The following is a 15,274-nucleotide window of genomic DNA, read 5'->3' as shown; positions in this document are numbered from 1 at the left end:
ATATTTGCAAATGGTATGTCCAGTAAGGAATTAACCTCTAAAACAGAAAGAATTTACACAACTCAATATCAAAAAACAAGCAACCCAGTCAAAAAATGAGCACAAGAATCAAGAATGCATTTTCTAAGGAAGACATACCAATGCCCATCAGACTCGTGAAAAAATGCCCAACATCACTAATCATCAGGGAAATGCAAAACAAAACCGCAATTAGCTGTCACCTCACACCTGTCAGAACAGCAGTCATCAAAACACAGAAGAACTAACAAGTGTTGGTGAGGACGTGTAGGAAAGGGATCCTGTGTGTACTGTTGGTGGGAATGTAAACTGGTACAGCCACTATGGAGGGTGTATAAAAATTAAAAAAAAAAAAAAATAGAACTGATGATACCATATGACCCAGAAATTTCACTTTTGAGTATCTATCTGAAGAAAATTTATAAAAATACATGCACCTCAACGTTCATAGTAGCATTTTTTACAATAGCCAAGATATGAATCAACTTGTGTCCAAGATTGTATGGTTTTATTGATTCTGATCAATTTCAGCATGCTTAAAAAGGTCAGGCTTAGAGGAAATGGCAACCCACTTCAGTGTTCTTGCCTGGAGAATCCCAGGGACGGGGAAGCCTGGTGGGCTGCCGTCTATGGGGTCGCACAGAGTTGGACACGACTGAAGCAACTTAGCAGCAGCAGCAGCAGCTGCAGAGAAATTGTAAAAAAGACTGGAGAGGAAGTTAGATGCCAGAAGACCATAAAAATGATAGTCACAGAAACTGTTGTCTGCTTAGGTCTCAGAAGGTCATTTGTTGTTTGATTGTTTTTTGTTGCTAGTGGTAAAAAATAGACTCTAAAGGATTCCAGCTCCTTGAAAGGTTTTTCCATTCGAAGTAACCCAGCTGTCCCCCGCGCCGTGTCCCCCACCCACCGTCCCCATCGTCTTTAGCCCCTGGTGGGGACTGCATTCCTCCACTCAGAGGCCGGAAGGGGACACGCGTGCAGCCGGGACACCTCTGCAGTCCCGCCCGGCCCACTTCTCGCCACGCTCTGGCTGTGCCGCGGGCCCCGCAGCGTCCAGACCGCCCCGGCGCGGACACCACGGCGCAGGCTCCTCGGCCGGAGCAGGCGCGTCAGCCCATCGCGGGAACGCGGGGACGGGGACGCGGCCGCTCCCCCCGCGGCCCCCCTCCCGCACCGGCGCGTCCGGCGGAGCGCGCGTCCTCCCGGGGCTGCGGGAGGGGCGCCTCAGGTAAGTCGGCTCCGAGAGAAGGGGCGGCGCGGGGGTCCAGGGATGCGCACCTCTGCGGCAAGGCCTGGCGGGGGCACCGGGCACTGCGGCGGCGGCGCGAGGAGGAGGAAGAAGAGGAGGAGGCGAGAGCATCCCTGGTGGTGGCGGCGAGCACATCCCCGCGGGTCAGCGGTGTGGGTGTGCTCGGCTGGAGGGATGCGGGCAGCGGAGGATCAGAGGCGCAGTTGGCGTCCTTTGGTCTGCAGGGGTCCCTCAGTCCCTGTAGCCAGCCCCTTCGGAAGGTGGGAGGTGGATACAGAGAGACAGGGTGGAATTTCTCCACCCTCAGACCTCCAGGGCCTCTGGGCTCCTGGGCTCCTGGGGCTGAGTGGGCAAAGATGTGGGCACAGTACCTGCGGCCTTGGGCAAGGTGTCTGCACCAGATGTCCCCCTAGGCTGGGGCGTGGGGGGAGGGGTAGGAAGTCCAGTGTTGCGAGTTGACTGAGGGCAGCTGTGGGCCTGATAATTCCCCTCTGTCGTGTCTTCAGGAGAAAGACCAGGGAGGAAGCCCTTACTGCTTGCTTAGGGACTGTGAAGAATAAGTGTGGGAAAATAAGAGTTCCTAGGAAGAAGATTGGTGGAAAACATGCCACAGGAGAAGCAAAATTATGAGGAGTTGGGGATTAAGTTAATGTTGGGGAACAGGCCGGTCTCTTACTCGGCAGGAAACAAGAAGGAGAAACAATTTATGGTTTGGGAATGAAGGATGCGGAAGAGATTTAAATATTCCAGTGTTTAGAAGATGCTTAAAGTTTTTATTGTTGTTATTGCATCAGATAGGCAAGAATGTAATTCTCTTGGAGCGTGAAAAACGTTATTAAAATATGGCTAAGAAGATTATTTGGAGGAATCTGACTATAGTTGCTAATTTATTTCTTGCAGTGTTGCCTAGAATTTCTAGAGTCAGAAATCATCTATTGAATGCTAAATGTTAGTACCATCTGAGTAGACAAGGAGAACGCTAACTTAAAATATTATGCACCTTCCTTTTTTGGGTAAAAAGTAACTTGCAAATTTAATGTATATAAAAAAAAGACCATGAATTTAGAGGGTGAAACTTTGATACTATTTTTTTTCTTTTATTTCTGTCAGTCCTTTAATAATTAGAATTAACTTTTTCCTTGAGAATAGTTTATATTGTCTTTGAAAAAAATATGCATACAAAAGTCAAAGAACAGAAGAAATTTAAAAAATAAAACATAAATTTAAATGTACTAGCACAATCTTAACACCTTGTAAACATCTTTCCAGCTATCTTTCTAAGCGTGTATTGATACATTCTGTAATTCAGTATCAATTTATAATTTTATGAAACTATATAGTAGAAAATTTTACATACTTACTTTTTACTCCTCATGGGGGTCTTATATTCTATGAAGCAATTTTTAAATAACTTTTACTATGAAAACATCACAGAGAGTCACAAAATATAAAGTAAGGTGTAATTACAGAGATGCAATTTACAGAGTTTTTTTTTCAAGGAAGAGAAAGAAGAATAGAAAATTTTACCGAGTATAATATATTTAGTAAGCTTAAAATATGACAAAGCCTTCATGTTTGTGCATGTACGGAAGACAGATGTTTGCCAGGAGCCGTGAGAATATGATGTACAAGCGCCCTGTCCATGGTAGTAACAGTCATGATCCTTAAAGAGTCATGTAATTGTCATTTGTCTCATGAATGTAAATATCTTCTTGTTCTTTCTTGTAGATCCATCTTCTGAAATTTAAATTTTCAAGATGAAGTTTTTATTGGCAGTGGCCTTTTTTATTTTAATTTCCTTGTGTATTGAAGAAGCCTACTCAAAAGAAAAGTCTTCAAAGAAAGGGAAGGGGAAAAAGAAGCAGTACCTATGTCCATCGTATGTCCTTCATGTCTTATATTCTTATACAGAGAGATGTTATTGCATTTTTATCAAAGTAAAGTGGTTTACTGAAACACATGTCATCAGGACTATTCCAATCAGAATATGTACCAATTTGTTTCATAGGTAGAAAGTGACAGAGTGAAGAAGGCTTTAGTAAATGAAAGCTAGTTCTCAGCTTTTAGATGAAAATAGTAGAGTTTTATCAAGTTTTGTTCATGCCGTGGACTTATATAATTTTATACATCTTTTATAAAAGTAGGAAAAAAAGTTATTTCTTTCTTACTGTGAATTCTTTGGATACTGAGATTATGTGTTTTGAGCAAGTACCAGTTCAAAAAGTTGACTTTTTAAAAACAACTCCTAAAAATGAATATTCATTAAAAAATCATATAGCTGGAACTATAATTTTAAGGTCTATTTAATTCATATTAATGCATGGCAGGAGAAAATTCACACAGTAGATCAGTTTTCCATTTCAGTGTATTTTTTTTTTGGCAAAAGATTTATATTAAGAAATTAGGATATTTCTTAGAAAATGTCATTAATTTTGAAGTTACTTATAAAAAAGAATCTAAGTCCAATTCCCACTCCCTCCCCACTCAGAAAAAAACCAGCAAGGTTTTGTGGTTTGGGCTCCATTTTGTAAAATAAAGAGTTAATATTACTGGTGAATAATAGTATATAAATAAATAACCTTCACAAAATATGTGCTTTTAGGTAGTAATGTTACAATGTATGCAGTTATCTGGAATAAAAACTAATTTGCTGATACTGATTATTTTTACATTAAGATTTCTTAAGTGCCATATTGGTCTGGGGTAACATTATTCCAGCATCATCATTATTTAAATATAGACTATATAGTTTCATAGATGTTCCATAAAGATTTTTAAGGTACATTTTAGGAAGTGTATTTTTTAAAGAAAAGATATTAGAGTTTGTATTCAGGGTGGATGTTTGTATGAATATGTGAGACAGAAGTTCTGGGGCTGGTATGGTGACCCACATAAAGCCTTATCATGCATAAATCTCCCTGTTAAGCAGTACCTCCTGGTTTACAACTATAACAGTTCTGCTTATTCCAGTTTACACGGTCTGATGTCAGGCCGGGTTCTGGGTGTGATAGGATGGCCCCAACTGCCTGGCTGAGTGTGACCTCCTGCCTCTGTCACTCATCTTCACTGATACAGTTTTTGTGCAACAGCTGGGAGATGAGCATTTTAGGGAACTGGACATGGTCAGGCCTTACTCTTCCCAAGCAAAAGGACACATTGTCTTGTTTTGGATCGTGTTTATATTAACCTTTTATTTGATAAATCATAGCATATTGACATGAACTGTTGTATTTGTCTTATAGTCTTGGTGATTCGGTTTATCAGTCAAGCCATCTGTGATCACTGAGGAAGCTGATAGGAATCCTGTCTCCCCACCCTTCTCCCACCCAGTCCCCCCATCAAATGTCATGAACCAGAGTTCTGAATGTGGCAACTGCAAGCCTTATAACTATCATGTATCTTATAAGAGTCTTTTAGAGGGCATCCTGATAGCATAGCTGGTAAAGAATCTGCCTGCTGGAGACTATTCGAGTCCTGGGTTGGGAAGATCCCCTGGAGAAGGGAATGGCTACCCACTCCAGTATTCTGGCCTGGAGAACTCCATGGACAGAGGAGCCTGGTAGGCTGCAGTCCATGGGGTCGCAAAGAGTCGGACAAAACTGAACAACTTACACACTTACCCCTTCCCAGAATTATTCTATTGCCTAGGGCTTCCCTGTTGGCTCAGATGGTAAAGGATTTGCCTGCAGTGCAGGAGACCCAGGTTCAATCCCTGGGTTGGGAAGATCTCCTGGAAAAGGGAATGGCTACCCACTCCAGTATTCTTCCTAGAGAATTCCATGGACATGGCAGCCTGGTGGGCTGCAGTCCCTGGGGTTGCAAAGAGTTGGACAAGACTGAATGAACACACACACATGAACTGACTTGTATATGCTTAGGGTGTCTACAGTTAAGACAGATTTTTAAAGTTAAATCTGATAGATAAAGAGTGAAACTCTGAAGGTTCTCTTTGGCACATATTGGTGATCTCTAAGCGGAAGGCCCAATATATACCTGGTAAGCCCATATCACAGTATTTTAGATATGTTGAGAAATCTATCTCAACCACAGTAGTCAAATTTTGATTATATTACTTACTTTTGTGTAATAATAATGAGACTAAATAAAACTTTATGAACAGTGGGCATAGCTATGCTGCCCCAAATCCAACTTATTAAAAAGTAGATGTACTTTGGAGAGTTAGATTGGTATAGTTTTTCTTTGAGCATTTTATAAAGAATTTTGATTTTAAATGATCACTAAACCTCTGAAGGGAGAAGTCAATGGCACCCCACTCCAGTACTCTTGCCTGGAAAATCCCATGGATGGAGGAGCCTGGTAGGCTGCAGTCCATGATGAGGTCTCTAAGAGTCGGACACGACTGAGTGACTTCACTTTGACTTTTCACTTTCATGCATTGGAGAAGGAAATGGCAACACACTCCAGTGTTCTTGCCTAGAGAATCCCAGGGATGGGGGAGACTGGTGGGCTGCCATCTATGGGGTCGCACAGAGTCAGACACAACTGAAGTGACTTAGCAGCAGCAGCAGCAAACCTCTGAAGACTAAGGTTTTTTCCTGGCTATTATTGGATCCACTATATTAAATTTTTTTGAAGATCCAGATTTGGAATCTCAGTTATAATAATGGGCTGAGAAAGAATATGCAAGTTATTTGTATCTCATACAGTTCAGTTTGCCCATTTTGTGTAAGTTAAACATTAATCACCTTGATTAAGAGGAGTATTTGAGATCACAAAACCAAGAAGTTAAGTGGACTACTATATTCTCTTCAATATGGTGAAACTTGCCCAGTGATATCTTCATTTATTTAAACTTTTTTTGGAATACAATTGAGTAATGGAGTTGGATGTTATATACGCAGTTAATGTGTTATGTTCATGTAGCAAACATGAGCAAAAACTTCCCATTTTACTCTTTTAACTTTTCCCTCCAAAGATTAGAAATAAGGAGGAAAATGTTTTTAAATGTAGAAAAAATAAAGAACTTAGGACCCTTCATATTCTAGGTCAGCGTGAAGCTTGAATCTTATGATAAACTTTTCCTGGCTTTTTATTATTTTTTTAACCTACATTGTTTTGAGAAGCTTGACAGTCATAAATTTGTGCCATTATTCAATTTTTATGGTGTATAATGAAAGCAGCAGTACCAGCTTGACAAACTACCTGATAAATTTGAGTTAAAAATTTTCAGAAATTTAGTCTCTATTAATAAATATAAAATAAACTTAGAAAATATATTTTAGATGAAGTCTTTGGACACTGTTTAGCTTTCTCTTTTATAGGTTGAAGTTTACATTGATCTTAATCTTTTGGTCTTTTTATTTCCTATATATTCTGCATTAGTGGTTGTGTCCAAATCTCTGACTGTAACTCCATCCATTCACTATTACCTCCTCAGGCTCTGATTTTAGCTCAGACCTCTCTTAGCTCAAGCCATACTCATACATCCAACTTTTCTATTAGTACCTAGTAATCCTGTCTTGATCTTAAAACTCAGTTTAAAGTGATAAAAACCAAGTATTGAAACCCTCCCCACCCTTTCCCAAAGTGGTGTTTCCATTTGCATTCTTTTCCATCCAAGCTCAGATCCTCAGGATTACCTGGGACCCTCTCTCTACCTTAGCTTCTCAAATCCAGTCATTCGTCACCCAGACTCCAAGGTCAGAGTCTGCACAATGTTAGGAGTGTGTGAGTCACTCCCATCGCTATCATGACCCTGCTTTCTCTCCTCCTCTCACCTGTTTTGCCTGTATTAGTCTCCTTTCACTTTATTAGTCTCCTTGCTTCTTGTCCTTCGTCAATTCCTACCCCACATCAACCCTAGAGTGTATTTTCTTCAATCTACTCAAGTCATTCCAATGCTTAGAGCCCTTTTAGGGATCCCATAGCCTTCTGGAAAGGGTTCTCACAGAACTCCTGCTGAACTGGCCTCTGACTCCCCCAGCTCTATCTCCCCATCCAGCCCACACCCTTACTCAAGTCTCATACACACTTGATGTTTCAGACCTCTGAAATATTCTTCCATTTTACCAAAATGCCAGAGATTTCCTTCTTTAATTAACTTCTGACTCAGTGCTCTTATTCAAATCCACAACTGCAAATACTGTTTTCACTGTTGACTTTTGTGTGTCCAGCTCAGATTTGTCTAGAAAGCACCACACCCACACATCCAACATTTCAATCTAACTGTTCTATAATGACCTCAAAGTCAATTCAACACAAACCTTGCTGTTTGCTCTGGGAGACCTTTCCTAAGCCTAACAATCTGATTTCTATAGTCACACTCTGTTCCTTTGTGGTTCCCTAATTGCCTGTCCCGTTTATAAGGCTATCCGATGATATCACCTGTAATTGTCTGCTTTGCCTACTAGACTGTAAGCTCCTTGAGGGCATCATCTTACTGACTTGGTCACCAGAGATTGACATAATGCCAGGTACAAAATGTACATGGAAAAAACATTTGTTTAAAAAATGAATACAAACATCAGATCTTTGAATAACTTATGTCATTGTATCTAGATTTTTTTATAGTGCTGGAAAATAATGTATAGATCTCTGTGGATAGTATTTGACCTACAGTCTGAGTATAGGGAAAATTAGTTAACAACTAGGTAGCTAGTACAGCATTTCAACCTGCATGATGTTTCCTGATGAAAGTTTGGCCTCATCATGTTAAACATCTTTACCAATGGGAAAATAAGACTGTACAAGGGAAACACTCAAATGAAATAGATGGTGAATACGTGAGATAGAATTAGGATCTAATATGGTATTGAATGAGCTTCCCTGGTGGCTCAGGGGTTAAAGCATCTGCATGCAATGCAGGAGACCTGGGTTCGATCCCTGAGTCGAGAAGATCCCCTGGAGAAGGAAATGGCAACCCACTCCAGTATTCTTGCCTGGAGAATCCCATGGATGGAGGAGCCTAGTGGGCTACAGTCCACAGGGTCGCAAAGAGTCAGACACGACTGAACAACTTAACTTTCACTTTCACTTTTCATGGTCTTGAAGGGCCAAAATGAGGGGCTGAATCTAACAAAATTGAAGTATAAACTGCACTTTGTTTCAGAAAACATGTGTCCAAGTATATAGAATGGGGAAAGCATAGTTTGGCAGAGAGCAAATGGAAAAAATGTTAGATGCTATTAATATTGTTTAAAAAAAAAAGAAAGTGAAAGGTGCTCTGTTGTGTCTGACTCTTTGCAACCCCATGGACTACAAGGCTCCTGTCTGTGTAATTCTAAGGCCAAAATACTGGAGTGGATAGCTGTTTCCTTCTCCAGGGGATCTTCCTGACTCTGGAATTGAACCAGGATCTCCTGCATTGCAGGCAAATTCTTTCCTACCTGAACTACCAGGGAAGCCCTATTTATAATATATTAATATTGTAACCAGTATGTTAACATTGTAACCATGATACAGATGAAGCATTATGTAACATAATATAGTATAATAGAGTAGAATAGTATATTAGAATACACATGATACAGATGAGTAACTATATACTTTATCTTTCCATATCTTTCTCAGCTGTATATAACTATATTTAGTTACTTAAGAAAGAAATTAGTGTTAATATTTTACTAATTCTGTGTTAAGCATATTACTTCACTTAAAATAATTCAGTTATTTATAGCAAGCTTTACAGAGATTTCTGTACTGTGCTAGTCGGTACTTTCAGGGGAGAGAAATAAGAATAGTTGAAGTAATTACCATAATGTCATATTTGGAAGAGCTAAAAGAACTGAGGTATTTGACAGTTGTCTTCAATTTTTTGAAAAATTTTGATTTAGATGAGAAAGTTTTTGCTGCTTGGCACCAGTAGTTAAAACAAGGACTAATGAACAGAAGACACGAAGAGGGATAATTTTGGCTCCAAATTAGGAAGAATTTTCTAATAGCAGTCTGCCAGATATAATTGCCTAGGCAGGGAGATAGTAGAGTTCCCAGTGACTCCAAGCACTCAGCCATGGGGGATAATTGCTTGGCAGCATATTTTATAGAAAGTTTGAGCGTTGAATGGGTGGTTAGACCAGATGGCAGTATTTATGGACATTTCATTTTGTGAGATTCTAAAGATTCTTTGATTCTAATATATTGTATGTGATGATAGCCTTAAGACTATCCAATAGTAGAATGATACAGAATCATCTTTTAAAAATTTTATCTCCATCCAGACTTAAATAGATCAGCTGCTATTTTTGGTGCATTGTCTTGGAAAGCTCTACCATATAAAATAAATATATCTTGGTCTAATAATAAGGATTTAACTTTCAGTGGTAGCATGAAATTTCATGAGTAATCAGATTGTTTTTAGTATCTTTTAAAACCACACAATCTTTTTTCCTGGAATAAGCATGTTAAGCTACTATTAATTTCAAGAAATAGTGATTGACAGATGACAAATTTAAATTATCTAATGAATGCCTGCCATAATTGATAAGAAGGAGGCATAGATTTATAGATTTGTATTTATATCTCTATTGTACATGAAACCAGAACTTTCTAAAATATACTTCCAGAATTCTTGATTGAATAAGCAAAAGCAAAACAAAATAAAACTATCACAACCAAAACCAAAACATGATTTATCATGTTTATTTGTGCTCATGGCAGACATAATAACACTTTTTAATACTGAATTTGGCCAGATCATAACCTCTTGGTACATACTACCTTTTTTGGCATCACTGAGTTAGGGAACCTTCTACTGTTAACGAAGGACTGTTTGAATTTCACCTACTCGCTCACTATAGGTATAACTAATATGCTTGCAAGCTACATTTGATATCTCCTTTCTTGGGCTTCCCTGATAGCTCAGTTGATAAAGAATCTGTCTGCAATGCAGGAGACCCCGGTTTGATTCCTGGGTCTGGAAGATCTGCTGGAGAAGGGATAGGCTACCCACTCCGGTTTTGTTGGGTTTCCCTTGTGTCTCAGCTGGTAAAGAATCCACCTGCTGTGCAGGAAACCTGGGTTCAATCCCTGAGTTGGAAGGATCCCCTGGAGAAGGGAAAGGCTACCCACTCCAGTATTCTGGCCTGGAGAATTCCATGGACTGTATGGTCTATGGGATCGCAAAGAGTTGGACATGACTGAGAGACTTTCACTTCTCCCATTTTGGGCCCATATTTCTATCTTAGGTGTGAAGAAGCCTAAGAAGCCCTTACTTGATACTTGTGAGGGCTGCTGTTATTTCTGAGTGTGTAGTCATGTTTGCATGTATTTATTTTATCTTCTTAATGATCTTTCTGTCAAACTGTTGGTGCATGCATGCTCAGTCATCTCCTACTCTTTGCAAATCTATGGACTGTAGCCCACTAGGCTCCTCTGTCCATGGGATTCTCCAGGCATGAATACTGGAGTGGGTTACCATTTCCTCCTCCAGGGAATCTTCCTGACCTAGGGATTGAACCCATATCTCCTATGTCTCCTGCATTAGCAGGCAGATTATTTACCACTGAGCCACCTGGGAAGCCCTCAGACTGTTGGCACTCTAGCTTTAAAATCATGGCATAAAGATTTATGGTTCTCTCTGTGTATAATGGGAAACAGTATGACTTTTTTTTTTACTAGTTTGTTCACAATCTGAGAAAGTTGTGTGTGTATAAATGTGTTCGAGAATTTTTTGTCTCCTGGAGAGAGCTGTCGTACCATTTAATGATAGCATCTATATACATCAGTTCTGTGTAGTAAGGAGGGTTGGATTACTGTGAATAATTAAAGCCATTGTGTGTTTCCTAAATAATGTTAGCCGTTTTCTTCCTATTCTGATTTTCTTGCCTACTATGCATTAATTAATAGTAATTAATAATTAATAGTTATTAATGTAATGGGTTGATTTTTGTTTACTTCCATTTTCTAACTACCTAATGGGGATGTTCAAGATAAATACATTGGCAAGAAAGATGAAATGCTGATTTATAAAGAGTATTGAGAGCATGTACAATGGATGCAATTGAAAATTGCCTATATTATTATCACCGTAACAAAGTAGAACAAATTTTTCGTCAATGGGCAGTTATGTATTTTCTTACTAGCTATTGAACCGTTCTAATTTAATGGCATGCAATTATTTTGCAGTCAGTTGAATTAATGATCTTCCTTTTACAAATAATTCCCTAGGTTTTAAAGTAAGCTTCTTCGTTATTTTAGTTATTTGGGCATGAAATTTAAATGGAACCTGTTTTCTCTTAAAGTGATCTCCTATGTCTGTCCTATTCATTGCATCTGTGCTTACCATCATGTTCAACTTATCTGCTACAATAGCTTCGTACTTATTTACTGTATTTTTTCTCTGCTGATTATTATTTGCCTTATATATTGTTTCCATTTTCATCTTGTTAATCTTATGTTCCAGACCCACAATGTTGTCTTATTCCTTCATGGATCCAGGGCAGACTTTTCATTATGACTTTGAAAGGCCTCTCTGATTTACATGCAGAACTTTATATAAAACTATTTTCTTGTCTCAGAAAGGTCAGTCTGTCGTTAACGCCAGTCTGCCACTTATGCTTAGACAGGCTTTTGGTTAGGATGACAACTTCCTGCTTAATCTATGCAGCCCTTCCAGGTACATCTCAGATATTTCTTTGCTTTATGAAATTAAAAAAGTGTATTTTATATTGGAGTATAGTTGATTAACAATGTTGTGTTAGTTTCAGGTGTACAGCAAAGTGACTTATATGTATGTGTATGTATTATATATATATACATATATATAATATATTCCTTTTCAAATTATTTTCCCATTTAGATTACTACAGAATATTGACTATAGTTCTCTGTGCTGTACATGAGGTCCTTGTTTATTTTATATATAGTAGTATTTGTTAATATCAAACTCCCAATTTATCTCTCCTCCTACCTTTCCCCTGGGTAGCCATGTTTGTTTCCTATGTCTATGAGTGAGTTTCTGTTTTGTGAATAAGTTCATCATATTACCTTGCCTTGCCTTATGAAACTTGTAAAATGATTAGAAATTTCCATTGAGAAAAATAGTAATACAAATTAATAGCATGCTGAAGTTGTTAATAAATTGAGTTCTTGGACCTTGATAGAATACAGTGTTTAGATAGAAAAGAGTGTTAATTTCCTGGCGCGTATATCATAACTGGAACCTTGTGTGGAATTCTGGCTGCTGTTGTTTATGAGGGTTGGATTTACATGAGAATTTCTTCCAAGAACCATGATCAGGGTTTGCTGGAACATGAAAGTCTGTGGTTTGATCAATTGTACTCTGAATTTTTTCTTTAAGAATAGATGAGGAGTTTGTATTTAGACCTCACGTTACAGAACCAAGACCAGAGAGAGAAACATAGAAGAAGACATTTCAGTTTTACGGTTTAGGATATAACTATCCAAAGAAAAAGTGAATTTCCGTGGGTGGTTCTTTGCTACCAGAGTGATGAACATGCTTGACTAGGGACAACAACCAGACCAAGTGTCACTGGGAAGCTTGAGTAGACTTTATGATTAAAACTAAAATTAAACTTCTTGATCTCTTAGAATCCTTTTTGTTTATCTTGTATGTTTTGACACTTGATTAGATTTAATATTATTACTCTTTATATGATAGCTTTTATTTTCTGATTGAAACGTTTATATTATGTTAACTCTTTAGCTAAATTACAAATACTTGAGATGAGATGGTGCACTCTCTCCACTTTCATTATAGTATATACACTTTAACTTAGTAAGCATAAATGAAGCTCTTATGCAAAGAATTTTCATGTAGGCAGAATATATATATATTTAAATATATATATATACTTTATGAAATGCATATATACTTTATGAAAGTGTATGTGTATATATAAATACAGTTTATATAGTTTCTTATATAGAATATAGATATGAATATGTAGTTTCATATGAAATTATATATATAATTTCATAAATTATATATATATATAGTTTAATAGTCTGCCTACTTCAGAGTTCTTTGTATTTGAGCTCTGTTTGTATTAAGACTTAATCAAATGGAATCAAACAGGTGACTGAGTATATAGAAAAATCATAAGTTAATCATAAATTAATTCAGTGGCTCCCTGGGGCCGTATTTAGAGATCAAATACTTGGAACATGTGCTATTTAAATTCCCTCTGTATTTCCGTTTAATCTTGATGGAAAAAACAGTGTAATTGGAGAGAAAGAGCCCTGCTGTATCTCAGAACTGTTGCTGATAGGCTTTATAATTTTCAGTAAGTCATTTAATTAATCTTGGTCTCAATTTTCTCATTGCATGGTGAAAAATTTTATCTCAGTTGTCTCCTCATTTCATTTATTTATTCCAGTTCTATTATGCTACAATCCTGTTTTATTTATGATTGTTTTGGTAACTTAATATTCAGGGCTATTTTTTTTTGTCACAATCTTTTTGTTTTCTGATTTAGAACCAATCAAGCCTAAAAAGTAGAAAGAGAATATACAAAATTCTGTTTAAGCAAGTTAGTTACTAAGGGATATGATTGCAGATTTGACTTAGCAAAATACAGGTATGTAACTGTCCTCCCAAATCGAAGAATGACATGTGTCCAAGGTGAATAGTCACGGTTCTTAGCTCTGTAATTCTTTACAAGTTATAATTGTCAAATTGTGGAATTTGACTTACAAACTTATGTCTTCTGTTTGCTTTTTTGTTTTCTTTTGGAGGTGAATACTTTCTATAATGCAGTAAAGGATGCAGTAGCTTTGCGTAAGTCTCCTGTATTCTCCTTATGCTACTACCTGAAAAAGGCACATCACTGCTGTCCTCCTGAGAACAGAGAACTCTTCGTAAATGAGTTCCTCTGGCCCAGACATTTTATGGAAATTTACACATAGAATTCATAAAGCAAATTATTCAAATTTATGTACATATAAATAGCTCTTCTGAGAAATGATGTAAATAGGAAATTACATTTCTCAGAGCTCTGATTGGAATAATAGCAAAACACTGATTAAATCACTAATAGACTCTGTTAAAGAATGTGAAATATCTGACCTGTATTAGTCCTCCTGTGAGAAGACAGTGGTAGGAATTCATGATGATTCGGTATTCAGGGAAATTTAGGACTCTGAGCCTGAGAGTAACCAAAGAGAATAGGCCCACCTTTAGTGAGTGGATTTGCTGCCTTCTGTGCATCACTGTTGAGCTCTGAGTTATACCACGGACCCTGCAGCTGAGACATCCCCAAGGTCTTACTGCAACATTCTTTGATATCTCCTAGAAGTTCCAAATTTATTGGATTAGAACGTCTATAATATTTTTCTTTCATTTTACAAATGTTGCTTGGAATCTCCGTTGGTTTGTTTTGTGTGTTGATCTCACCTTTTCTGGGTCTTCATTGCGGGGCCTCCACATTTACTTGGCTCTTAGTGGCTCCATTGTTCTCTTTTCCTAACAGTGGTTTCAGTCCTTGATCAACACCCCTTTCAGTCCTTGCCTACAGTGTGAAATTCAACTTTAAAAGAAAAAAAAAATAGAAGTCACTGGACAGTTGCACCCCAAACCCCTCCTTCTTCCCTCCAAAGCTGCCTATGGCATCATCCTTTCTCTTCTTCTTGCCTCCTGACCTAGACGAAGAGTCTTCGATTCTACCCCCCACGCCTCTGAGACTTCCCCATCACCACACTTGGCTCTACCATATGTCATCATCTTCTCTTCTTTGGCTCCTTTTTCCAAGGGCTTAAAAATATGCTGAAGTTTTGCCTACCTGAAAAAAAAAAAAAAAAGTGTGTAGTTTTTTTTTTTTTACTTTTAATTTTTGTTTGGGTATAGCCAATTAACAACATCATGATATTTTCAGATGAAAAGCAAAGGGACCATTCTCCCCTAAACTCCCCTCCCGTCCAGGCTACCACATAACACTGAGCAGAGTTCCTTGTGCTATACAGTAGATCCTCATTCACTATCATTTAAAATATTAAAAGTGAGTAGTTTTTATATTCCTGTTTCATCAACTTTGTTTCTTCGCCTGTGTTCATTGTCACACTTTTTAAGCTAACAGCCCACAGCAGCTT

General features: G+C 38.1%; 1 protein-coding gene across 1 annotated transcript in view; it reads left to right on the top strand.

Moving 5' to 3' along the window:
• Positions 1-1,139: 1,139 nt before the first annotated feature.
• Positions 1,140-15,274, top strand: part of GLRB (glycine receptor beta) — an 89,365-nt gene continuing 75,230 nt past the window's right edge. Inside the window, exons 1-2 of the mRNA XM_061384343.1 lie at positions 1,140-1,249; positions 2,999-3,149. Coding sequence (XP_061240327.1) covers positions 3,028-3,149 — 122 coding nt within the window. The 5' untranslated portion in view covers positions 1,140-1,249; positions 2,999-3,027. The remainder of the gene's footprint in view (positions 1,250-2,998; positions 3,150-15,274) is intronic.

This window comes from Bos javanicus, chromosome 17 (assembly GCF_032452875.1).
Source record: "Bos javanicus breed banteng chromosome 17, ARS-OSU_banteng_1.0, whole genome shotgun sequence".
NCBI classification, from domain to species: Eukaryota; Metazoa; Chordata; class Mammalia; order Artiodactyla; family Bovidae; genus Bos; species Bos javanicus.
This window is presented reverse-complemented; position numbering and strand designations above follow the sequence as displayed.